Source organism: Pocillopora damicornis, chromosome 12 (genome assembly GCF_964200805.1).
Source record: "Pocillopora damicornis chromosome 12, jaPocDami1.2, whole genome shotgun sequence".
Classification (NCBI taxonomy): Eukaryota; Metazoa; Cnidaria; class Anthozoa; order Scleractinia; family Pocilloporidae; genus Pocillopora; species Pocillopora damicornis.
The window spans coordinates 19,592,556-19,615,491 of record NC_142681.1 but is presented as its reverse complement, the minus strand read 5'-3'; the positions used below and the strand labels follow the sequence as shown (position 1 = coordinate 19,615,491).

The 22,936-nt window shown below is 35.5% G+C and overlaps 4 protein-coding genes across 8 annotated transcripts in view; 2 read left to right on the top strand and 2 right to left on the bottom strand.

The window, feature by feature from the left end:
- The window catches only part of LOC113681023 (INO80 complex subunit B), a 5,833-nt gene extending 337 nt beyond the window's left edge, over positions 1–5,496 (top strand). The window contains exons 2-10 of one of the 2 annotated variants that reach the window (XM_027198079.2): positions 558–783; positions 1,321–1,412; positions 2,184–2,244; positions 2,595–2,697; positions 3,293–3,350; positions 3,797–3,900; positions 4,108–4,170; positions 4,480–4,595; positions 4,779–5,496. In XM_027198079.2, coding sequence (XP_027053880.2) covers positions 558–783; positions 1,321–1,412; positions 2,184–2,244; positions 2,595–2,697; positions 3,293–3,350; positions 3,797–3,900; positions 4,108–4,170; positions 4,480–4,595; positions 4,779–4,926 — 971 coding nt within the window. In that variant the 3' untranslated portion in view covers positions 4,927–5,496. Of the gene's footprint in view, positions 1–557; positions 784–1,320; positions 1,413–2,183; positions 2,245–2,594; positions 2,698–3,292; positions 3,351–3,796; positions 3,901–4,107; positions 4,171–4,476; positions 4,596–4,778 lie in introns of both variants that reach the window. The other variant, XM_027198078.2, reaches the window with a different exon arrangement.
- A 201-nt stretch (positions 5,497–5,697) lies between these two features.
- LOC113681025 (DNA polymerase delta subunit 4) lies at positions 5,698–7,221 on the bottom strand. The gene is made up of 4 exons (XM_027198080.2): positions 7,055–7,221; positions 6,880–6,981; positions 6,409–6,520; positions 5,698–6,287 (listed from the first exon to the last, which is right to left on the bottom strand). Exons 1-4 carry the CDS (start codon positions 7,155–7,157, stop codon positions 6,263–6,265), a joined length of 342 nt encoding a protein of 113 aa, XP_027053881.2. The 5' UTR covers positions 7,158–7,221; the 3' UTR covers positions 5,698–6,262.
- Positions 7,222–8,450: 1,229 nt separating this feature from the next.
- LOC113681052 (AH receptor-interacting protein) lies at positions 8,451–11,072 on the bottom strand. Its single transcript, XM_027198111.2, has 3 exons — positions 10,917–11,072; positions 10,629–10,808; positions 8,451–9,537 (listed from the first exon to the last, which is right to left on the bottom strand). The coding sequence occupies exons 1-3, from the start codon at positions 11,001–11,003 to the stop codon at positions 8,821–8,823; spliced, it is 984 nt and encodes a 327-aa protein (XP_027053912.2). The 5' UTR covers positions 11,004–11,072; the 3' UTR covers positions 8,451–8,820.
- A 1,777-nt stretch (positions 11,073–12,849) lies between these two features.
- On the top strand, positions 12,850–22,492 carry LOC113681027 (transducin beta-like protein 2). Of its 4 annotated transcripts, none has more exons than XM_027198085.2 (12): positions 12,850–13,334; positions 15,235–15,286; positions 16,020–16,082; positions 17,533–17,568; positions 18,662–18,870; positions 19,307–19,393; positions 19,620–19,755; positions 19,862–19,911; positions 20,417–20,611; positions 21,162–21,322; positions 21,634–21,665; positions 22,082–22,492. In XM_027198085.2, the coding sequence occupies exons 1-12, from the start codon at positions 13,223–13,225 to the stop codon at positions 22,113–22,115; spliced, it is 1,167 nt and encodes a 388-aa protein (XP_027053886.1). In that variant the 5' UTR covers positions 12,850–13,222; the 3' UTR covers positions 22,116–22,492. The 4 variants fall into 4 exon arrangements, with proteins under 4 accessions (XP_027053886.1, XP_089046522.1, XP_027053885.2 ...); XM_027198082.2 differs by lacking the exon at positions 12,850–13,334 and adding an exon at positions 13,513–13,858; XM_089190396.1 differs by lacking the exon at positions 17,533–17,568 and having other exon boundaries at positions 12,908–13,334.
- The last annotated feature ends 444 nt before the right edge of the window (positions 22,493–22,936 follow it).

Sequence of the window (22,936 nt, the reverse complement as noted above, 5' to 3'; positions counted from 1 at the left end):
GTAATCTAGCATTCATGTCAAGGAATAAGTGATTTCATAAAGGAGAGGTTAGCTTTTGATCAGAAGACACAAGGAGCATGTATATTTTGTTGGTTTTGTTTATCATGTTGATAAATAGAATTAACTTCTTGTGGCATTTTATGCTCAATCAAAAATCACAGCGATAAAATTAAAGGATTTTCTTACTGTATAAAGTGCAGTAAACACTCAAAATGACAAATATATCAACAAACTGAAGAATCAAACAGGTTGCAAAATTAACCTTAACACCCAAACACCAGTATCCACATTCTCCATACTGTTCTCTATCCATTTCCTTTGGTACTGTCAAGGAGAATTGGTTTATCAATCCAAGCTTTAGATGCTGGTCACTCAAAGGGTTGAAAGGGAGTTGGGGATGAAACTTATTACTGGAGGAACCAGGGAGGAACTGGAGGAACCAGGGGTGTATGAAAAAGAAAGACAGTAGAGTGTTCTTTGATGAAGATTTTTAGAACCAAACACAGATGTAAATGAGAGAGCTATTTAACTGGAAGTGGTCCCTTTTTTTGCGTTAGAATCATCATCCACTTCTCCTAAAAAGAAACACAAGCACAAACACAAGAAGCACAAGAAGAAGAAGGATCATGGACCAGAGGGCCTTGAAGAACCTCGCAAAAAGGAAAAGAACAAAGATAAGAGTAAATCACGAGAGAAAGACAAGGACAGGGATAGCAATAAAGATGAGGGAAAAGCCGTGACTCTCAAGATAAAACTCGGGGGTGAAACATTAGCAACAACGCAGTGAGTAGATTGAAATGACACCCTAGGTTTTAGTGCATCAGTCTTACATGTAGCAATATAAATTAACCCTGTCACACCACACTCACATGACACAACAAACAAAACAGTGAATCCATTTGGGCATCTTTAATGAGGAAACTGAGAGTCTCTGAGAGCTCAAGGAAAGTCTTTGGAATGGGAGGGATGGAAATGAAACTGCAGCAATGATGGCATGAACGAATAGAAATGATCAAATGTCAAGCAAATGCCAGTCAACAGAAAGGAATCAATTAGGGGAACATTAGTTGATGGAACAACAAAAGCTAATATCATAGAATTGTACGGCAGACAGCAAGGAGAATTACAAATGAGATCTTGTGAGTGAAAGGAGTAAACTGGTGTAATTAAGATGAACCAGCCCATCTTATGGAAATATGTAATGGTAGATTAGAGTTTTTTCAAATATTTCAAATATTCAATAATCCATCAAACTGGCTGGTGTTCTAGTATTCAAAACAAAGTGTAATAACTGAACATTTTGCTGGCTTGTGTTTTTAGAATGGCAAAAATAGTTCCTGTGAAACCGCCAGAGGCTGTTATAACCAGTGGAGAGGAGGAAGACGAAGATAGTTATCAGCCATCTTGGCAAGGTTTGCTGAATAGACAAGTATTCACTATATAAGCATCATTAACCCTTTAACTACCATGAGTGACCAAGACAGAATTTCTCTCTATAATATCATCACAATATCAGGCAGACAAGTGATAAGAATAAAGAAAAATATCAACTGGGTATTATTAGCTAATGTAATACCAACTTCTCCAAAGTAACATCTTATGAATTGTATAGCAGACAATAAAGAGAATTTCTTATGAGATCGTGGGAGTGAAGGTGGTAAAAGTATCTTCAGCGTTGTTAAGTGTACTCTTCATACCACCTATCCATGGTTCATAGGCTATTGACCCTTTAACTTCTGAGATCTAATTGTTAATTCTCCCCTCTAGCTGCTACACTTCTCCTTGTAAATTAGTTATGAGAACTTGGTGCTAGATCAAGATAGCAGCTTCTACCTGATAAGTTTGAATATTCTCATTACCTGTTTGCTGAAGAATGTGTGGATATTGTAGGGAGAAGTTTTATGTTAATCACTTCTGGGAGTTTAAGGGTTAATAATAAAATCAAACTGTTCCCCTAAACACGGCGTGATTCATAGAAATCTTCTGCATCAGTTTTATCAAGTAATGCTTATTTTGTGAAAGATTGTTATTCAGTAAATGACACAGGTATACTTGGAAAAAAGAACGGGGAGTGCTCCCAATAGGAGCACTTTGTGGGTAGCTTCACAAGTGAAATATAGTGTGTCAGTATTTAGAAATGATAACTTTGAGAGTTAATTAGGTTGTGTGGTGTTGTTTCTAAGGAAGTGAAAAAGATGAGAAAGATGAGCCTGAAGTTGCTGAGAAACGTGGCGATTCTGATGAGTATGTTTTTCAGTTTTACACACATAGTTGCAACACAGCTAAAAAGAATATTTTACTTCAGATCTGCGGTTGAACAGTTGAAGTGGGTTTTCTGACCTTATGGGACTGACCTCACAAGTTTATTAAAAGGGACTTTATTGTTTTCCAATCATACCGTTCCTAAGGTATAAACAAGTAGAATTCTTTTAACAATCAAGAACTTCTTGATATTGTAAGGGAAAATTAGTTGTGGGTCACTCTTTGTGGTCAAAAGGTTGAGACATTTTATCAAATTATCCAGAATAAGAAAGGTCTTCACTTAAAGTAGGGTTGTTTAAATGAGCTTTGATTGTAGTGATGTTATTTGACAGTCAAGAAGAACAGAAATGGTTAGATGCATTAGAGAAAGGTGAACTGGATGACTATGGTCGCGTCAAACAAGACAAGGATGTGAGCATGATGACTGCCAGACAGGTAGGATTCCTTTGAACCAAAACTGTTTGGTTTTTTTTTTGTTTGTCAAAACTTGTGATAATTTTTATTTTGAAGAAATCTATATTAAATCATACCCTGCTAGTTTGAACTCTGAATAACACTGTCCACTGTATAAAACTGGATAGCACAGTATATTTTTGAACAAGTATGTGCTGGAGAGCGATTCGTCCATTGGCCAGCATTAACCCTTTACACCTTAACATCAAAATGCATATTCTCCATACTGTCCTCTTTATATATCGTAAGGTGCTGACAAGGAGAATTTGTGTAACAAAGAAGTAAAATGGGGATCATTGTCTATATTGTAGTGACCTTAATGTGTGCTTCAGGGGTGATATTGTAAGGAGAAATTAGATGCTAGTCACTCTTACGTGTTAAAGGGTTACATGTAACTGCCCCATGAACAACTGGGTTCATCATTCAAGTTATGGGCAAAACCATTTACACTTTTTAACATGCAAAGTAACAAAAGTTAGTGAAATTGTCTTCGCTATGATAATCACCATCCTCAGCTTGGCTGTTAAGGTGTAGTAATTACAATTCCTAGAAATGCAAACTTTTGTGTCTTTGTCAGAGAGCCATGCTTGGACATGAAATAGAGGGAGAAAATCAACTTTTGGAGCTTCCAACAGGTAAGATGTTTGTGAAAGAAACCAAAATTGTCAGAACTGACTCAAGGCTAAGGCAACTTGTGGCATTGATATTAACCTGCAAAGTTAGGGGAAGGATGAAACTATACAAGAAGATGATTTCTATTTGATAAACTTCTTTTCAAGTTAATTTTCATTCACTCCTTAATGTCCTTGTAAAGCTTTCTAGAGATTTATGTCTGGAAAAAATGCAGAGATTCCACCTAGAGGTTATAATGGAAGCTGATTTTCAGTGGTCTACTGCAGCCTATAAAGCTTTGTGAGGTCTCTTACCATTCCCATGTAGAATTTTTGTTTGTGAGATTTTTGTGAGCTTTTTGATGGACACAGCTGCATGTTTGCTATAAGCAATCACTCAGTGACTTCGTGTTCATTATGTCATTGTTCTTACATCTATGTCACTAATGAAAGGCAACGCACAATTTCAGAACCAAGACGGAAGAATGAAGACACTGAAGAAGCTCAGAGAAGACGGAAACAAAGAGCTAAGAAGAGAAAACAGCAAATGCAGAAAAAAATTGAAGAAAATAAGGTACCTCAATGGTGTATGAAATCAATAATAACTTAAAAAGCTATGTTTAGAGCCAAGGTGTTGTTAACAGACATGTCTGTGTGCACGCATTTCAGAGGTACCCCTGCTATCAATTACAATACTACTATACTTAAAATGAACTAAGTTTTTGTGGCAGAGGAGATGCTGATTAGTATAACTCACAATCAATAATTTCACTTTTCCCAGACACAAACTGTGAAGAAACTGTTGGATAGAGAAGCAACAAGATCACGCAAAGAGGAGGAGAAGGTAAAGCTCATGAAAAATTCACATGCTTTACAGAAGCTAAATTTTATTTCAATTTTTATGGCAGCTGACCATTACCATACACTTAAGGTAGATGGGTGAAGGGTACAGTTTACAGACAACTTGCTATCCTTGCCCAAGTTGATTGAAGTAACTCCCAGAGCAACACAGCTCTATTTTGTGGCCAATCTAGGAGTGCTGTGAATTTTTTTCAGTGGACCCAGCCTAGAGTGCTTGAGATTAATTATTTTGAGAAGTGTTGGCACTTAACTTTCCAAGTAGAAAACTGTCTGATATTCTGTTTTTTAGCAGGCACGAAAAAAGAAGCAGGAGGCTCCTCACATCAGATATGTCAGTAATTACCAGGGATTTGCTATGTCCTTTTCAACTGGCTTGGAGTTTCCATTACAAATGCAGTCATCTCAGGGGTAGGTTTTAAAAGGTGGAAATAATAATAATAATAATAATAATAATAATAATAATAATAATAACAATGAAAATAAATAATAATGACCACTTTAATATTTTGGAGTATAACATACCTATGGGAACTTTTCATTTCTTATTTGTGTGCTCTGTAGTCAACTAAATATTTGGGATATATTTTTCAGGCCTCCAAAACCAAGATCAGCATGCTCAGCTCAGGGATGTACAAACCTGAAGAAATATTCATGTTCTAGTAATAATCTGCCAGTTTGCAGCATGGCATGTTACAAGAAGGTTCAACTGATTCCTCGGCAAACCGCAACTGCAGTCTAACCAAGCAACAAGATGTAATAGAGGGCTTTTACAATTGAGCATTATAAAACCAAAGCCAAAGTAATCACAACGGCGAATCAAAAGAAGGAAAAAAACCTTTAACCTTTTCACTCCCAAGATCTAATTAGTAACTCTCCTTACTATCTGCTGTACAATTCTTTTGATGTTAGTTCAGAGAATTTGATATTGTATCAACTAATAATCCCATAATTTATATTCTTCTCTATTCTTATCACCTACCTGCTTGATATTGTATTGATATTGTAAGGAGAAATTCTGTCTTGGTCACTTGTGGGAGTGAAATGGTTAAGAGCCCATAGGAACATTTACATTAAAACAAGAAAACTTTGAAAAGGGTGGGAAAATGCACGTGCCCCAATAAGGGTTGGTTTTAGTTTTGCATCTGATTGGTTATGAGATTAGTGGAAGTTTTCTGGATCAGTCACAAAGGGAAGTAAGGCAAAAAACAAAGCAATCCCATTTTGACACTATTGAAAATTGCTCTACCAACAATCCTTACATTACAGATTCCTTGCAATGAATCCATGCTGATACTATGGATCAATATCAGTATCTGGGCAATTGCCCACCTACCCCTCCCCAAACCCAGTATTAACCCTAAGTTGTTATTAATAGACTGTTGTTGGGTTAGGGGAGGGGTAGGTGGGCAGTTGCCCAGATACTGATATTGATCCGATACTATTTTGTGCCAGTTGAATTCTTTTGAACAGGTTCAGATTGTACCTTAGTTACAACACTCAATAAAGCACATTTAGGATTAAATATTTTATTGTAATGTTACAAATTCATGAGGTTCTACTGGTCTCTCCTACATACTCTGCTATTTATTCCTAATAATAGATTAGTGGCCACCTGATAAAAAACATAAAACCTAATGACAAGAACGACCTTACTTGTACTAGTTTGGTGTAAGTAATTCTACAGGCAGATATTCCATACCTTAACACCTGCACCTTTTTTAACATCATATTTAGTTTTAAATCCAACTTACATGCACAATAATAAGTTGAGTTTGTGAACTAACATTAATGGACAAGCATTCTACTGTCAGTAGCTTACACACACAAGGACTGCAAACTGTACATAAGATGGTGCAATTTTCTGGAACAAAATTCATATTTACAGCAGACAACACTAGGTTATTATTCTCTTATCTACCTAAACAGGGACATTTCATGCAAGTATATATACATATGTAGACCTTACTGGGAACTCGTGAAAGTTTTTTTCCTAGAATAATTCTTGAAGATAAAAGAATGTTTTGTTGTACAGTACAACATGTTGTGTACATATGGTTCAAACACTTTGTTTCGTTTCAAAGATTGGCATCAAACCATACACTGAAAGAAAGTAAAGATATATTTGGTTAACTAGCGTTGACTGATAACTCAGAGCCCACATGTAGCACCGCTAAGTATAAAGGTTACACTGTCTAGAGCAGAACAAGCAAAATGTATTTACCACTCTGTGAATGCTATGTCATTGGGATGTCTTAGAATTATTTCCTTGACTTCCTCAGGAGGAAAAAGTCCATATTCTTTAGCTCGTTCCCATCTTTGTAGTCTGGTTATTCCTAAAAGTAAACAGGAAAGCCCGTACGCGAAGATAAGCTACAAATAACATTAAATCACGAGTGATTTCAGCCAATACAGACACAACAAATGTTCTATCAGTATGAAAATCGGTTGTCTTAATCGTTAGGCTGAGTGAACTTTGTGTCACCTCACTTTCCACGGGAAACATTGAAATTCAGGGGTAAAAAATAAAGACAACGGCTCAGAAACAGATTAGACACGAAGCTCAATTGAGAAGAGGCAATATGTCAGCCAAAATCAAACTAAAAAAAAAATGGCCAGTCCGATAAATTAAAATAACCAGCCCCGCTGAGAAGTGATTTAAATTTTTGAAGATAACACAAAAATTTCAACATACCAATACATGGCCCAAATTCGGAATCTAAGTCAAACTCTTTCAGCATCAAAAGCTCTTTCGCGAGGTCTGAAGTTACATCTTTGGCAACAGCAGTTTCAGCATCTACAAGAAACAGAAGTCAAGACCTTATCTCAAAATATAACAGGAAATAAAGAGAGCAAGAAGAGAGACTAACCTTTCTGGATTGGATCCGAAAGCTTCGTTTGCGGCTGTTTTTTGTTTACCGGCCTTTCCTTTTTGGTTATAGGAAATACATCTGTGAGCAGTTTAGACGCCATGTTGTCGTTATTTCGTCTGAAGCAAAAACAGCTGGAAGAGGGCCGAGTATCAGAACGAGCGCTCTGATTGGTCAAACTGGCACACAAACGCGCGCAACTAAGCGACGGGAAATAAGGAACATGGACAGCGTGACGCGAGACCAAGGATCTCGGATTTCCGTGTTTAACCCAAGCTCAGTGCGAACTTTGACCAATTTAGAGGTTATGAGAGGCTTTTAGCAAAATGAATAAGAGATTGAAGTATTGAAGACACGGCAAAGTTAATAGTAGCATACTTTCCGATTGAGAAGCAGCTGAGTATAATTTACTCGCACTCGTGGAAAGATCGCATTCGAGGTAGATGATGTTCTTGAGCTGAACTGTCGCAGACGAGAGAGATAACTGAGAATAAATACTATTTATAGGTGCTATAGTTATTTTAACAGAAAACGCCAGACAATTTCCGCCTAAACACTGCTGCTATAATGCAAATTATAGCTCCAGATAAGTGCGATTCATGCACACGCTTTTCACGAATGGAACAAATGCCCGGTGTAATTTGCCGCAATATTTCGCTGCCTGAGGTTTAAAAGTGAGCCTTCCCCCAGGCAACAATACTTTAAATCTTAACTGTGAGTTATCCTACAATTTTTTTTTCTGGCGTAGACTTTTCGCGGGAAACTTTGAAAGTGCTAGTGTACAAATTTAAAGAATTTGACCTTCTGCTCCCAAACCAATCAGATGCGAATACTTAGAGGTCGGACCATTATTTTTTTGAAAGGGGGTATGAAAAATATTGAAAAAAATTGTCTGCAAGGTCTGAAAAGACAAAATAAATTGTTTGCAAACGTGATAGGGTAAAAATGCAAATCTTGTCACTGATCACTGATGCAAACACTAAGTAATAATCACAGCAAAGACTTCATCAACTCTTCAAAGCTGGAGAAAATTTTCTCTTCAGCCTTTACTGTGTTAATTAAAAAATTTTCTTCATAGGCTCAGCTGCAAACTTTTAATAAGTAAGCGCATTTTAATTTAATTCTTGTGTAAGTTTTAAATCTACAGCATTAAAAGTAGAGATTAACTTGTGTGTAATTGACGATATGTCAGGAAACAAGTCCACTTGAACACAGAAAAATATATAATTGCTGTTACTGTTCTTGGGATATCTTTGCAAATAATTTGCAATACATGAGGACTTGATATATTGATTCTAAGCAAGGCTTCAAATGGCACTCATAATGATACACAAATCTTTGATGGAATTTTACTATGACTTACACTCAAAGTTCAAAATTTCATACAAGACAGTGGCAATAAATATTTTTTATTCTTTCCTTTTGTTTTCTTGCAGTAAAATCTGAGCTTAATTATTGTTATGATAGCAAAATAGATGAATGCAGATTACAAATGAGTTACATCATTGTATCAGTTTATCTTAACTGTATGTTTAGTATCTCTGACATTTCTGAATTGAGACACATTTTTGAGTTGTTATGGATAGTTAATAAATAAAGAAATATTTACACAAATCAAGTTTTTTAACATTTAAAAATGTTCCAATGTCAATGTCAAATCAGCCTGAAATTCAATGGTACACAATTATTATTTGCTGACATTCAATTTGCTTGAAAAAGCTTTCTTCTTTGACAAAACACCTGACATAACACAGATTTTCAAAGAGTTACTTAAAAAGTGCCTTCAGTTTCTCTTTATCGTCTGCATTATGTTCTTTAATAAGTTTTTCAAGTTCATCAAGTTCTTTCTTCACTGGTTTTGTCAGAGATGGGTCAAGAGCAGCTGCCCTGATGAAATCTTCCCTGGCTTCCTGAGGATTCCAGCATTTTACATGAGCTTTAGCGCGTCGATATAAAGCCTTAACATTGTCCTTATCCTTATCAAGTACTGTGGATGTGTGCTCAATAACTTCATAGTAATCCCCAAGAAAGAGCTTGCACTGTGCATAATTTAACAAGAAAGGGACCTTCATTCTGTCAAGCTCAAGCCAAGGTTCATCACCTGGTTTTTCACGCAGGCAGAGCTGCTCTAGACATCCCAGAGCTTCTGCATACTTTTCTGCCGCTTCTTTGTACTTTTTCTGTTGATATAATTTGTTTCCAATTTCCTTTAACCCTGGTACGTTGGACAATTTTTCTTCAGCATCCATCTGCCATGTTTCTTTTCGGTATTCACCAGGTTTCTCATATTTCAAAAGTTCAATTTCAAAGATAAGATCTTGTTCATTGACCATCAAGTCATCCAAGTCAGGATATCCAGTTGATTTCATGGCAGATAAACTACAAGAATGTTCATGATGATCATGTTTCTCTGTTATCTCTCCTTTTGCCTTCATTGCAAGTGTGCGCAGACTCTTGGCAACTATAGGATAGCCCCCTACAAGCTAGCAACAGAAAAGTCAATGAACACTTGCACTCTAACAGCAATAAGCATACTTGCCATACTTTTTGCTGTAAATTTCCAAAGTGCTAACAAGGAGAACTTTGTTCAAAAATCAAGAGCTACTCTCATTGATGATGAATTCCTTTATTTCTGTGACCTTAACCCTTTGACCCCTGAGAGTGATCAGCATATAATTTCTCTTTACAATATCACCCCTGAATCACACATTAGGGTCACAGGAATAAAAAAAATAATCACCAATTAAGGAGGCTCTTTATTTTTAAACAAATTCTCCTTATCAGCACCTTGGAAAACATATGGAGAACAGTATGGAGAATATGCATACTGATAATAGGGTGTAAAGGGTTAATGCATGATAATGGGGGTGATAACATAACATAAGAAGAAATTAGATTCTAATCACTCTTATCAGTCAGCAGGTTAACTTTAATTTGCTTATCACTGCTCACATGGATGCAACACAATAGCATTCCATCCAATAAGAGTTTTGAAAATCCTAGTCCCAACATAGAGATAATAGCTGGATAATTAAGCTCCAGCCATAATATGTGTCAGTCTTATATGCAGGCTTTTTATTGCTGTTCATTCTCAAAAAGTAATTTAATCAAGAAATATATTTAGAGTGTTACCTCATCACATTGGCCTTGTTTTAACAATGAGTCACATAGCCTACTCTCCTAAGCTAAATTTTAACTAAGTTTAATTCATGTACATCAATTGCCAAATTATAATAACAAAAAAAAAAAAAACAGAATCAAGCGTAAGATTGAACGGCAACATAAGCAGAAAATTAATAAAAATCAAAGTTCTCTCTAGGTTCCTAACAAAGATTAAGTCCCGAATAAAATGCGTTGCGGCTGTTGTATAAGATCCAAAATTGAGGTGTTTTGACTAGTTAATGTGATCGACTGTACCAAGTTAGCTAAAGGATAGGCTCAACAATGATTGGACTTTTTTTTTATAAAAATCATATCATCACCTTATTGAAAGAACTTTTTCACCAAAGTAGAAAAGTTGTGTACAGGTGGGAGCTACCTTAAGTAAACTTAAATCAAGCTTAAAATATCTTACCGATTTTTCACAAATAAAACGGGCGACTTCTTTTTCCCTCATGGTTTTTATGAGCTCCTCCCAAACTTCCAGCTTGAACTTCTTCCCAATGAGGAGCTCAAAAGGCTGCCCGAGATCTCGACTGCAGTCTATTTGTGTCTTATCTTCATCGTTTTTGAACGTTTTAAAATGAAAAGTCGCCTGATTTGAATAGATGGAGAAAATCTTGGTAAGTAAATGTCCTTAGCAATTTTACCCGCTTAAAATTTACACATAAGAAAGACAACTTGATTTTTCGCTAAAAATTACCTTTGATCCATTTTCAAACGATGGTATTTCACCTTCTCCTGCGTAAAGAACGTTCTTGGAGATCAAAGGTTTCTCATCGTTCGCCATTTTGACAGCTGGAAAAATTGGCCGTGAGAGACTGGTGATATATCCTCGCTAACTAGTACCAGTCTCTCTTCTCATCAGCTTCTACGGAGGGAACATATTTAGCAGAATATTTCGATTCGTTTGCTAGAGAATAACATCACAATTAGTCATTCGGTGAGATAATTAGAAGCTGGCTCTTAATATTCGCAAGGAAATCCATTTAGTTGATGAAATTGTCTGATGAAACCTGTCTTGGTGGAAGTCTGGAAATATCCGATCGGGTTAAGGCACCGCCAAAACATTTTTCTGACCTCAAGAGCTTTAATGCATTCCAAGTTAATATATTTGACTGATACCTATTTTATTCGTGTATCGTTTAAGGATCACTCTGACTACTTAGTATAATTAGAAGCAGTAATGTATTTCCTTTGCCGCAAATTCAGCGTATAGTTCTAATACATAAAAACTAGGGAGTCGCCGTTAACAAAAAATACCTCACTCAACTTATTTGCATTTTTCATCTAAAAATATCTTTCGTTGAGTAAATTTAAATGGAATTGAAATTTTGAAGGACCGAGTAAATCAAGAAGATTGCTACGCTTCTCACTTCATGAATTAAAACGAACAAACACTCCATAATGTCCTCTGGAAAAAAATTAAAGATACAATTTAAAATCATACATCACTCTCAGTTCAGGTTTTTCCTGAATTCGTATCTTTCATGCAGAAGTTCTTGATAGAAAATTCTTGATAAAAATTCTTGTTAAAAAAATTCCTCGCCAACAACAAAGTGACGAAAAAATGAATAACTAACGACAATGGAAAACAAGACTTCACACCTTGAGAGCATGAAAGTAGAATACGATAATTCATTTATCTTTTGAATTAACAAAAGACGAGTAACCTTTACAGTCTTGTTGAACGAACTCAAGAGTGCAATTTTATTACCGGATCACCAAGACAAAATATGAAAATGTATACAAGAGTTCTCTTGAGACATATACATACTTTGATATGGAAAAAAAACATTTTTATTTCAAGACTTAAAAACATTCAGAATCTGAGAAAATTCAATTACGACATGTATTTTCTATTTCCTTTTTATACAAAGATCCATTCACATCCAATATCGGCAGTGAATGCTTTTAGATGAGCATAAGCAATAAGATTTAGCAAAAACATCGTTTAAAACTCACAGACTACTGAAAATCGTTAGTTGTTGTTCCCATCTATGTCTCTCTGCAGGAGATATTGAATACAATAATGAAACGAAAATTACTACGCTTTTTATACATTGTGCTGTTATTGTCTACATCTTGTTCAGAAACATATAATACTTTTACTCGTCGGTACTAATTCTTGATGCACACATTTAAATCAGTGTGCAATTTTCAGTTCGTCGCTTCTATCTTTTCACAGCTAAGATAAAGTTATAAGAAGAAAGTTCCTTTATGTGCTTTGAAATTCGGACGCTTTATAAAAAATCTAAGCTTTGTTTTTCTTTAATCAATGATGTTTTTGGGCTGTTTCTTAAAATAAACATCGGTAACTTCCGCTTGCCTTAAAACTTTTACAGAGAGAAATCTTAAAAGTGAAGAAAGATTTGCATTTTAAGAGGCTTAGCTATAAACTACTTTTGTCATAACCATATGACCGAATTATTTCTTCAGCTGATATACACTGTCTTTAAGTCGAGAGCACCTAATTGCTGCGGAGTCCATTCTACTTGCTTTTATCGCAAACCACAGCCACAAAAGACTAAATAATTAATCTAATTTGCTTCTCACTCAGCAGGTCGCTTCCCACGCATAAGATTTATCCATAATTAGTTATCTTACTGCGCTGGATAGCTGGTGGCTGTCGAGCTAAGCACACCTAATACCGCGCGCGCTCTGCACGAACTCTCGAGCCTTTTCCCTATTGGCTACATGCCAGAACATAGAGCTTTCGCTGAACCTGTCACCAGCAGGTTATTCTAAATTCATAAAATATCCACGCGACGCTATTTATGCTGAACACCGTAGACAGAGCCCTAACTACATTTTCGAGGTTCATTGTTCTGTGCTGGGCAAAACGTTTTGTCTACGCTCACTTTACCCACATATAAACAACTTTGCTGAGGCTAATGTCTTGAAAAAGTGGTTTCCTAACGTCCAATTCGAGTTTTAGTCCTGGCTGTAAACAGGGAATCAAACGTTCTGCGAAGGACAAGTATAAAAATTCAGGTGACGGGAACCAACATGCCTGGTGTTAGTCACCCACTGGAAGCTGCTTCTTTGACAGGCCATGATGCTTTCGTGGAGGGAGTCGAATTTAGCAGTAATGGAAAATACATTATGTCTAGTTCCTCAGGTGAGCTGGAGGAGTCCTGCTTTAAACGCAGATTTTGCTACATTTTTCTATTAAGAAGTAAAATTCATTTCCTCACTAAAACCTGAAATCATAGAATGCGAAAATTTCGTTTAGATAACGTTCTGCGTGCGTGAAAAAGCGCGAAACAGCGTTATAGTGAAAACGAGGCTCCATACAGGTGCTATTATCGTGAATCAACATGGCGGCTGTTGAGGTTGCTACTCTGAGTACGATCGCACTATCTTCAGTAATTGCTGCTGTAGTATTACTGGTCATTCTATACATCGGTTTCAAGAGTAAACAGCCAAAAGATGATAGCTCTGAGAGTATTAAACCAGAATTAGAAGAGAAGCACCCGATCAATGGGGAAAGCAAAGACAAAACGAAGCATCCTAAAGGAAAAAGGGGAAATCCTCAATTGAAGAATCATCCCAGACAGTTCGCTATTCTCAAAGGCCACACAGGAGATGTTTTTGATTTGGAGTTTAGCTTGAACGGAAAATACATGGCGTCAACTTCTCTAGGTTGTCTTATGGAAAAATTGGCTTATTTTGGATTTATATTGATTTTCTCTGGTGTACACGTACACAATTTTGGTTTGTCACGTGCAAGTGATATCAACCTTGTTATTTTTTCATTTAAGCCTTTATCTTAAACGAAATTTGGTGTAAACAATTTATTATTTATGTTGTTTTTTCATGTGGATTTGTGACATTTTATGAGTTTTATTGCAAAATTCTTGCTTAAAATGTGCGATTGCAGAAATATGATTGCCAGGTCTGTTACAATGAGCAGTTCATTGCGGAATCCCCCCGACTTCCAGAAAATTGAATTAGTCAATTTGGAGCTTATCTTTATTTGCATTGTTTTGTTGATAGAGGATGCTGGTTTTATGCCAATATGATATCGAAAGGATAGTTTAAATGAATTACGCAAACATTCAAACATTTCCAGCCTGATCTAATTTTTTGGTTTTACAAATTGAGTAGAGTTAATTAAGTTAACATTCGAAGTCTTTCTTTCTCTCTCTATCTGGATTTTATTTTTCGGCTGTTTTGTCACAGAAATAAGAGTTTATCTTAGAATAATCTTAGAAATTTGCAATCTTGTCTCATGATGTGTCATTCTTTAAAGACACTTGATTGAGTGATGCAATATTTAAAGAATTTTTACACAAAATTTTAATTTTGTCTGACCATTTGAAATATGCTATTATTGGAGAAGAGGATGATACAGATGATATCAAACAAACAAGTTTTTAAAACAGAAATTGTGGGAGAATTTTCATTATTTACTTCACTGAGTTGTTAATGAAAGAAAAATCAGTCATCTTTCCTCTGGTCTGATAAATTGAATGATTTCCTTATTTCAGAAACAAGAAGTCAGATTATGATCTTTTGTTCCTCACAATTTACTGAAATGATTTTGCTTGTATCACATCTTGTTAGTTGTGATCAGTTCACCAGTGTAATTGGTAACAACAAAGTTCAAAAAATTTTATATTACATTTTAAGTACTTAGGAAGTGAAACAACATCTGCTGGCACAATAGGAATATTATCCGTGGAGTGGTCTATTGGTTGAAAATGGTGCTTATTTGTTGAAAATAAAGAAAAAACTGCAAAAACATCCTGGTCATTTATCATTCTGAAAAGATGCAGATTAGATTGGTTACTTATTATTGTTGGTAGAGAAGTAAAAGAAATTTCAAAGTATTTCTTCAAGATTTAAAATATTTCTAATTTATTACCAAGATTTTCACCAGTTTTTTTGTTAATAGGGAAATTTTTTAAAATCTTTATCCCAGATAATTTTGAAGAAAGAGAACACTCTGATAGTTTTTTAAAAAAATAGGAAATGCTTTTAATTAAACAACAACATTTTCAATATTTGTTTTCCAGACAGAACAGTGAGATTGTGGAGTGTAAAGGATTTTAAAGAGAAAGAACATAAGTAAGTTATTAATTATTGAATATTTCTTACTCAAATGACAGGTAAGATTTGACATTGTCTTATTGGATCACATTTCTTTAACAACCCAGACAAATTAGGTATTTTTTTAGGAAGGCTATTTAAGGTGAATACTTTTATGGCAAAGATATCAAATGATAACACACAAAATTTTGTCAGCAAAGTGTGAGTGGTATACAAGTAAGGATGAAAACTGGGTCATAATAAAAATATATCTGAGAGTTTTGAAAATATTTTCCAGGGTTTTTCTTTGCAGTTCTTTGAACTTTGAGAGTATCTTTAATTATAGACCAGAAAGGAAAATTAGAGGCATGTGTTTAATGTCAAATTACTGAAGGAGAAATTCAGCTCTCAATTTGAAGTTAGACAGATTTCTTGAATATTTTGTTAGACTAATATAAATATGGTTTAAGGTTAGAATAGACCTGAATGTGAGGTTAATTTATCTCTCCATAAAAGACTGAAGTCCTAAATAATCTAAATCCAATTACTGTTGTGCTAACATATCAAGCTGGAAAGAGCCATTTAAATTCATCTTCCTCTTTAGTATACATGTGAAGGGTTTCACACTAATTCCTATTATCTCCTGACATATTTGTCCTTTAGTATTAATTTTATAACATTCCTGTGAGGGTTTGGTGGGTAGAACTTAAAGTTGGTTCACAGGAAATAAGGCAAATAAAAAATTTTTTGTTTTTTCTGTTTTTACTGTCAGATATGTGCGAGCCAATGTAGATTTTGATCATGCTACAAAAGTCAACTTTAGTCCAGATACAAGGTAAGATGATGTATAACTAGTAGAATCTTTATCAAATTACTGTTTGTAAGAATCAATCGGACTATCTGGCCTTGTTGTAAATTGAAAAATTCAGGGGCGAGCAGGTGCTGCTGAAATGTAGGTGTTGTTGGGTATCAAAGGTCAATTTACCTAAATACCTTTCAATCTAGGAATGAACATAAGGGAAGCTTCTTCTCAGTATCAATACATTTTCAAGCAGAAAGATGAAGGGTCAAAAGAAAATCATAAAATTGGAGATATTGTCTGAGTAAACACTACATTCTTTGGAAAAAAAAAAAAAGGATCAATATCAGTATCTAGGCAACTGCCCACCTACCCTTCCCCTAACTCAACAAAAGTCAATTGACAACAAGTTAAGGTTAATGTTGGGTTAGGGGAGGGGTAGGTGAGCAGTTGTCCAGATACTGATATTGATCCAAAAATTTAATAGAATCATATGGCAGACAATGCAGAGAATTCATATTTTGATCTTGGGAGAGAATGCTATCCTATACCAGTTTTTACTTTAACGATTGTGCATCTTTTCCTTTGCCTCTGCTTGAGTTTAACTCGCTGAATCAGTTAAGAGAAGTCACTGCAGAGTAAACAACTCTAGTACATGATTAAATGTACTAACTCTAAGAATAAGTGGCTTCCTCAGGCTGCAACATAGTAACAGTTTGTTACTATCCTTTATGTTCAAACACCTTGTTATCATTGTGTCAAACTGAAAAAAATCAATGAATTTCAAGACTTAGACCAATTGTAGCTTGAAATTTGAATCTGGCATCACGCCAGAGTCGAATACCATGCATGACAAGCTGAATGACACTACACGACTCTAGTGTGATGTCTGAATCAGAGACTTGCTTCTGCCATGCTTTGGTCAAACCTGTTGCAATTAAGTTTGGCACGGCAGAAACACAACATCTGAGTTTTAGCTGAGATTTACATGTCACATCACATTCTCTTTATATTACTAATTTTAAATGATTTTTTTTGTCTCATTTTTCTTTCCCTCTTAGGACACTCTGTTCAGTTGATCTTATCTTAGTATGCTATAGTGTTTCACAAGTTTTGATTTTGAAATCAAATAACTTAAACATTGTCAAAATTTGCAAGAATGTGCCCTCTCTCTCACATTCAGTGTTGTCACTCACACTTCTATAATCTTCATTTCTACAAAGGTGTAACATAACTGTTTTAACTCTTTAACCCCTAAGAATGATTATTACCTAATTTCTCCTTACAATATCATCCCCAAATCACACATTTAGGTCATGAGAATAAAGGAAATGATCACTAACTAAAAAAGCTCTTGATTGTTAAACAAATTCTCCTCATTAGCATTGTAGGATATGTATAGAGCAAAGTATGGAGAGTTTGTATGTTGATGTTAGGCTATAAAGGGTTAACTAAGCTTCTCTTCTTCTTACTGTTCTGTCAACAGTGAAGATACAACTCAACAACAACCCGTTCGCTTCAGGTTTGTTCAAACTTGATAAACCTAAGCTTGCATGGTTGATAATATTGTAAAGTTTTAAAAACATTCTTTTTTTTATAACAATTATTTATTTAAAAAATGCATGAAATTTGTAGATATGACTAATTATGATAATCATACATTTTTTTCCGGGTGATGCCACCTCATTTAACAAGAATTTTTCAAACAATTAGTTTAATGTTTAAGTTTAACCTCTTCTTTTAAGTTGTTGTGTCTCACAGTTTAACAGTGCAAAGTTAAAAAAATAACTTATAATGAATTTAAATCTCCCAAAAGAAATACAGTATGAAGATAGCACTAATTAAAAGCAATATTTATTGAAGTTTGTAGAGTTAAGATAAATTTTTAGTTAATCAATAAACACTACAAGACAGATTAAAAATCTGATCAATGTCAGTATGTGAGCAACTGCACACCCACCCCTCCCCTAACCCAACAACGGTCAACTTATAACAAGGAAGGGTTGATATTGAGTAGGGGAGGGGTAGGTGCACAGTTGCTCAGATACTAACATTTACCCAAAATAACATTTTAATTTGATTAAATTCCTGGTGATGAGTGAAAACCTCAGAACACCTAATGCTATTCTTGACTGGTTGAAATAGAGTTTAAATTCCTACATTTAATAGGAATTTTGATACTCTATAACTCCCTCTTTGAGCACCTTTTTATCCTCAGTTTTGAAAGCGTTTCTTTTTATCTTACACTCAAAAATGGATTGAAAAACCTCTCTGAACATGTATAGTGATTAATATCCTTTAAAAAACTGTCGAACACACAGTAATTCATAAGTTGAGTGAGATCTTCTTTCCTTCTTCTCTCAAGTCTTACTTTTCTTAACTCAGTTAACCTTTTAACTCCTATAAGTGATTAAGATTAAACTTTTCCCTATAATATCCTTACAGTATCCAGAAAATAGGTAATGAGAATTCTCAAACTCATCAGGTAAAAGTTGTTATCTGGATCTTACACCAAATTATCATAGCAAATTTAAATTAGAATTAATGGAATTTATAGCAGTGAAAGAGAAGAATTGAAAATAAGAACACTCATTGTATCTTTTGTTGTATTGCAGAGCTTTTATTACAGCCTTAGCAAATGGAAACACAATCCGCGTATTCAAAGTAAACAAAAAGAAAGATGGTTCTGGAGCTTCTGTCACTGGTGAATTTGATTTTCCTGTCAAACATTCAGCAGAGATTATCAATATTGCTGTGGCCTCCAATGGCAAGTTCATCATGTCCTGTTCCAGAGACACTACAATTATCATCTGGAATTTAAAGGGTAAGGCTCATTCCAGCTTTGTGATAGTCTGACAAAACTTGATTTTAACCCTCTCCTCCCTTCAAAATCCCAGTTTAGCTCTTACCTTGTCAGTTTCTTAGAATTTCCAGTGAACTTCTATGTGCCAGGATTGTTAAAGATATTTTCTATTTTAACTTGCCAGAAATACTTCATATTGCTTTCAGCTGTTCTAGAGATAGTAGTGTTCTCTTTGGTACATTTAAAATTTTGCAGAGCAGTATTCTCATCTTTGCAAATCTAAGTACAATTTCACGAATTAATAATAAGAATCAATCTCTCTTGTGGTGTTAGAGTGTCAAAAGATGAATCAAGACAAGTTTGCACAAGTTTCTAGTATTCTCTTCCATATTCTTACATTCTCGTTTATAGTAATAATATAAAGTCACTCCTCTTATTTTGTTTAAAACTTGTTTAGGTGAAGTGCTGTCAATAATTGACACCCGTCAGATGAACAACAGCTACGCAAGCTTATCTCCCTGTGGAAAATTTGTTGCATCAGCAGGTATATTAGAGTATTATATCTTTAATTTGTTATGTGCGTTATGATTGACCAATTAAGTGGTCCATTTTTAAAACAGGCCTGCTAAATTCAAAAAATGGTTTCAATTGAAATATTCTCCCCCTATTTGAACCCAGAGATATGAAGAAAATTAAGTGAGAATAGTGACCATCATGCTTTGCAGTCATCTATGAGTAGATCTCATTAACTTTTCATTGTTTTTACTCAGGTTTCACCCCCGACGTGAAACTGTGGGTTGTGGAGTTCACCAAGACAGATGAATTCAAGCAGGTTTCAAGAGCAATGGAGTTGAAAGGTCACTCTGCTGGTGTCTTTCATTTTAGTTTTTCAGCAGATTCTACAAGGTGAGAGCTGATTCATTGTCACTGAATTACTGTTTTCATTCCAAAGGCCTTGATGGAGGGTCATCTGTCAAAATTTTAAACAGGTTCACCTTTTTTTTCTTTTTAGGATGGCAACTGTATCAAAGGATGGAACCTGGAAAATATGGGACATCGATGGTGAGTTTATTTGACACTACAATTTTTAGGCAAAGTTGTCCCTTGTATTGGTTATACAGGTTTGTGCCACCCCAAAAAGCACGGTTTCTGAGCGGTTTTTGGATAGGTTCTGAATTAATATTAGGTACGGTTTCCAAGAAATCACAGGAGAGTATGTTTATTCCACTTGTCTTCTAATCTGCAAATCAGGATTTGAAAACGAGGTGAATTTTACCAATATTTAACGTTTGAACAGATGCCGAGTCTCAATAAAGTGTGAAAAAAATGGTATGTTTTGGACTGAAATAGGGTCATGGTTTGGAAAATCGGGTAGCTCTTAGCTACCAAGTATTCCAAGAAGTACCTCCCCTCTCCCTAAGCCATTAAGCTCTTTCCTCCATTCCAGGAAACTTTTGTAGAGGAAGACCCAAGTGTTGGTCTGTTGAAAGTCTTTTTGATTGATTAGTAAGGAAGTCATGTCGTACAGATGTGGCTTTTAAACATCCTCTTTTGGTTTATTATCCAGTGGAGTTCACGAAGAAACAAGACCCACATTTACTTATGACAGGAATATATGACGCCTCATTTGGAGTCTACAATAACATGCTGATAAGTATGTCCCCAGATGCGTATGTCACGGCTGTTGCTATGGGACGATCTATTGGAATTTTCAACACAGAGAATGGAAACCTGGAGGAACTGTTAGAGGAAGTACATGGAGGTATCGGAGAAATTTTTTAATTGAGTGTCAAAAGTAATCCGTTATTGCTTTGGTTCTGCTTTACTTCGCTTTGTGATTGGTGGAGAGAACTTGCGCCACTTCCTCAACCAATCAAATACAAAACTAAAACCAATCGCACTCATCCAATTTTTCCTAAATCTTTTTTTCTTCGTAAATTCTCCGATAAACGTTGTACTACAAGTCGGCTAGAAGATTATATGTTAGTTATTTAGATTTGAATTTAAAAAATTGCACCCTTCCTAGTAAAAAAAAAATCAACCCTTTCACCAAACTCGCATTTATCAACCCAACTTACTTTATAAATTCAGTTAATAAAACCAAAATTATCCCACATTTGCATTAGCCTGTAAGCAGGCTCTCATAAGCGCTTGCGCGAGAACCTCATGGGCTTAGAGAGTCGAGCGCGACTTTCGCGGGCTTCGCGAGCAATATCGAGAGGCCTGTGCGGGAGGCCAAGCTACATTTTCATTATTACGTGTCAGATTGGCATTATGATTGAGTCACCTTATTTTTTGTTGTCAATTTGTAGATGACATCACAGCCATTGCGTGGCACCCCAGTTCTCGCTACTTGGCTACCGCGGGCGGAGCAGACCGTCAGATCAGAGTGTGGCATAATGCGGCTGGTATTAGGATTCAGATTGATGACTTACAGGGGAGAATGTACCGTGCTAAGAATGAAAACGTTAAGGTAAGTTAACGTTGTTAGATGGCGGCACATTGCACGTGTTCAGTTCCTGAATGCGGCGACTCGACCCATTCCTCCATCTCCTTTTTTTCACTCTGCGCTTTAAAGTTTTCGCTGCTTCACAAACACCGCGCTGCGCTTATGAACTGAACATCTGTTGCGGGTTACATTCGTTGTAGCTTGTTACGATACTTCCTATCACAAGATCTTTTGCGTGAGAAGATATAACGTGTGGGATGTTACAGTGACAGTGTTGTGTTTAATCAGCTTTTTTCACTCAATTTGACGATTTTTATGTATTTTTCTTTACCCAGGAGAGATTAGAACAGCAGATTCTTGAAGCAAGGTAAACTGCCTCTTTATTCTTTCTTCGCCATGTCTAATCAAATAATATTAAGCGGATAGAGTTATTCACGTGAGTCTACAGGAGTAATTCTCATTCATAAAACTTTGGAAGGTCACTTGGAGTACATTTCGATTAGTGTCTTAACCTAAAAACCGAAGTTATTTCAACGACCAATCAGAACATAGGGAAATATCACAAGGAGTCAATGGGAACCCAGGAACAATGCGATTTAAGATGGAATAATATCCGCTTGATTGAGAAAGGAACTTGAGTTCTTTTTACCAATCGTTAAGCAAAGCTAGGAAAAATGAATGTGGCTTACTGCTGGTTACTTCTAACACTGAATTAAAAGTTTTCTATTGTTTTCGATTCGAATTATTGTCAATCACTTCTTTTTTTTTCTTTCCTGTAAACAGGGCTTCTCTAGACAAACTGAACCTTATCGGCTAAGAAGAGAATAAACCAAATCATTTTACGAAGGTCACAGTGGAAGAAATGTCAAGGCAGAAAGAAATATTTTAAATTCTCAACAAACACAACAAAATAACGCTTTGTGGTGGTCCTGCAAACCACGGCAAAAACAGCGAACTGTGAGGAAAACAGCAATGACTAAAATCAAAGATGAAGTTTACCGAACAAAGAACGAAATTTAAGTATTTATAGTACTTTTTTGATTTTTTTTGTATACTAAGTCGGATAAAATCTTATTTGGCTTTCATGAACCTTTCAATTGTCTTGATGTGGTACTTATCAAATGCTTTTCATTATTAACGCTGTATTTCAACTCAATGACTTTTTAGACCAATAAAATTATTTCCACAATTATACTCCCGTTTGAAGTTTGGTTTAGTGATATTGGGCTGGAAACTTACGAGTAAGAGAAGATTGAGGGAATTAAACGTAAGGTTCCGAGGTTCGATTCCCTGTGGGTACTTAGGTTAGTCTTTATCCCACGCTCGCGAAGAAAGGATTAACACGTTTTCGTATTAAAGTTTTTAACATAGTGTTTAAGTTCAGCTTATTATGCAATAGGAAAAACCGCATTGTTGTTTTTAAAAATTTTCCTGAAGTATAGGAGTTAATTGTTCTGTTGGATTTGTAAAGTTTATAAATATTTTACCTTTATTCGTACCTCTCACAAACAAAAAAAAAGAAAGAAAAAAAGGAAAGAAAATGAGCATCGCCTGATGTAAACACGCGGGAGGTTGGGAGAACACGAGATAAGCCTAGGAAACCACGACGCGAAGCGGAGTGGTTTCCAGCTTATCTCG

Coding starts and splice junctions, on each gene's coding strand:
- LOC113681052 (XM_027198111.2), bottom strand. CDS start 11,003: ATGGCGAACGATGAGAAACCTTTGATCTCCAAGAACGTTCTTTACGCA. Junction 10,809..10,916: donor CGTTTGAAAATGGATCAAAG/GTAATTTTTAGC, acceptor TATTCAAATCAG/GCGACTTTTCATTTTAAAAC. Junction 9,538..10,628: donor GTTTTATTTGTGAAAAATCG/GTAAGATATTTT, acceptor TTCTGTTGCTAG/CTTGTAGGGGGCTATCCTAT.
- LOC113681027 (XM_027198082.2), top strand. CDS start 13,534: ATGGCGGCTGTTGAGGTTGCTACTCTGAGTACGATCGCACTATCTTCA. Junction 13,859..15,234: donor CATGGCGTCAACTTCTCTAG/GTTGTCTTATGG, acceptor TTTGTTTTCCAG/ACAGAACAGTGAGATTGTGG. Junction 20,612..21,161: donor GTTAGAGGAAGTACATGGAG/GTATCGGAGAAA, acceptor GTCAATTTGTAG/ATGACATCACAGCCATTGCG.
- LOC113681025 (XM_027198080.2), bottom strand. CDS start 7,157: ATGGCGTCTAAACTGCTCACAGATGTATTTCCTATAACCAAAAAGGAA. Junction 6,521..6,879: donor CGAATTTGGGCCATGTATTG/GTATGTTGAAAT, acceptor GTTTACTTTTAG/GAATAACCAGACTACAAAGA. Junction 6,288..6,408: donor GACATAGCATTCACAGAGTG/GTAAATACATTT, acceptor ACTTTCTTTCAG/TGTATGGTTTGATGCCAATC.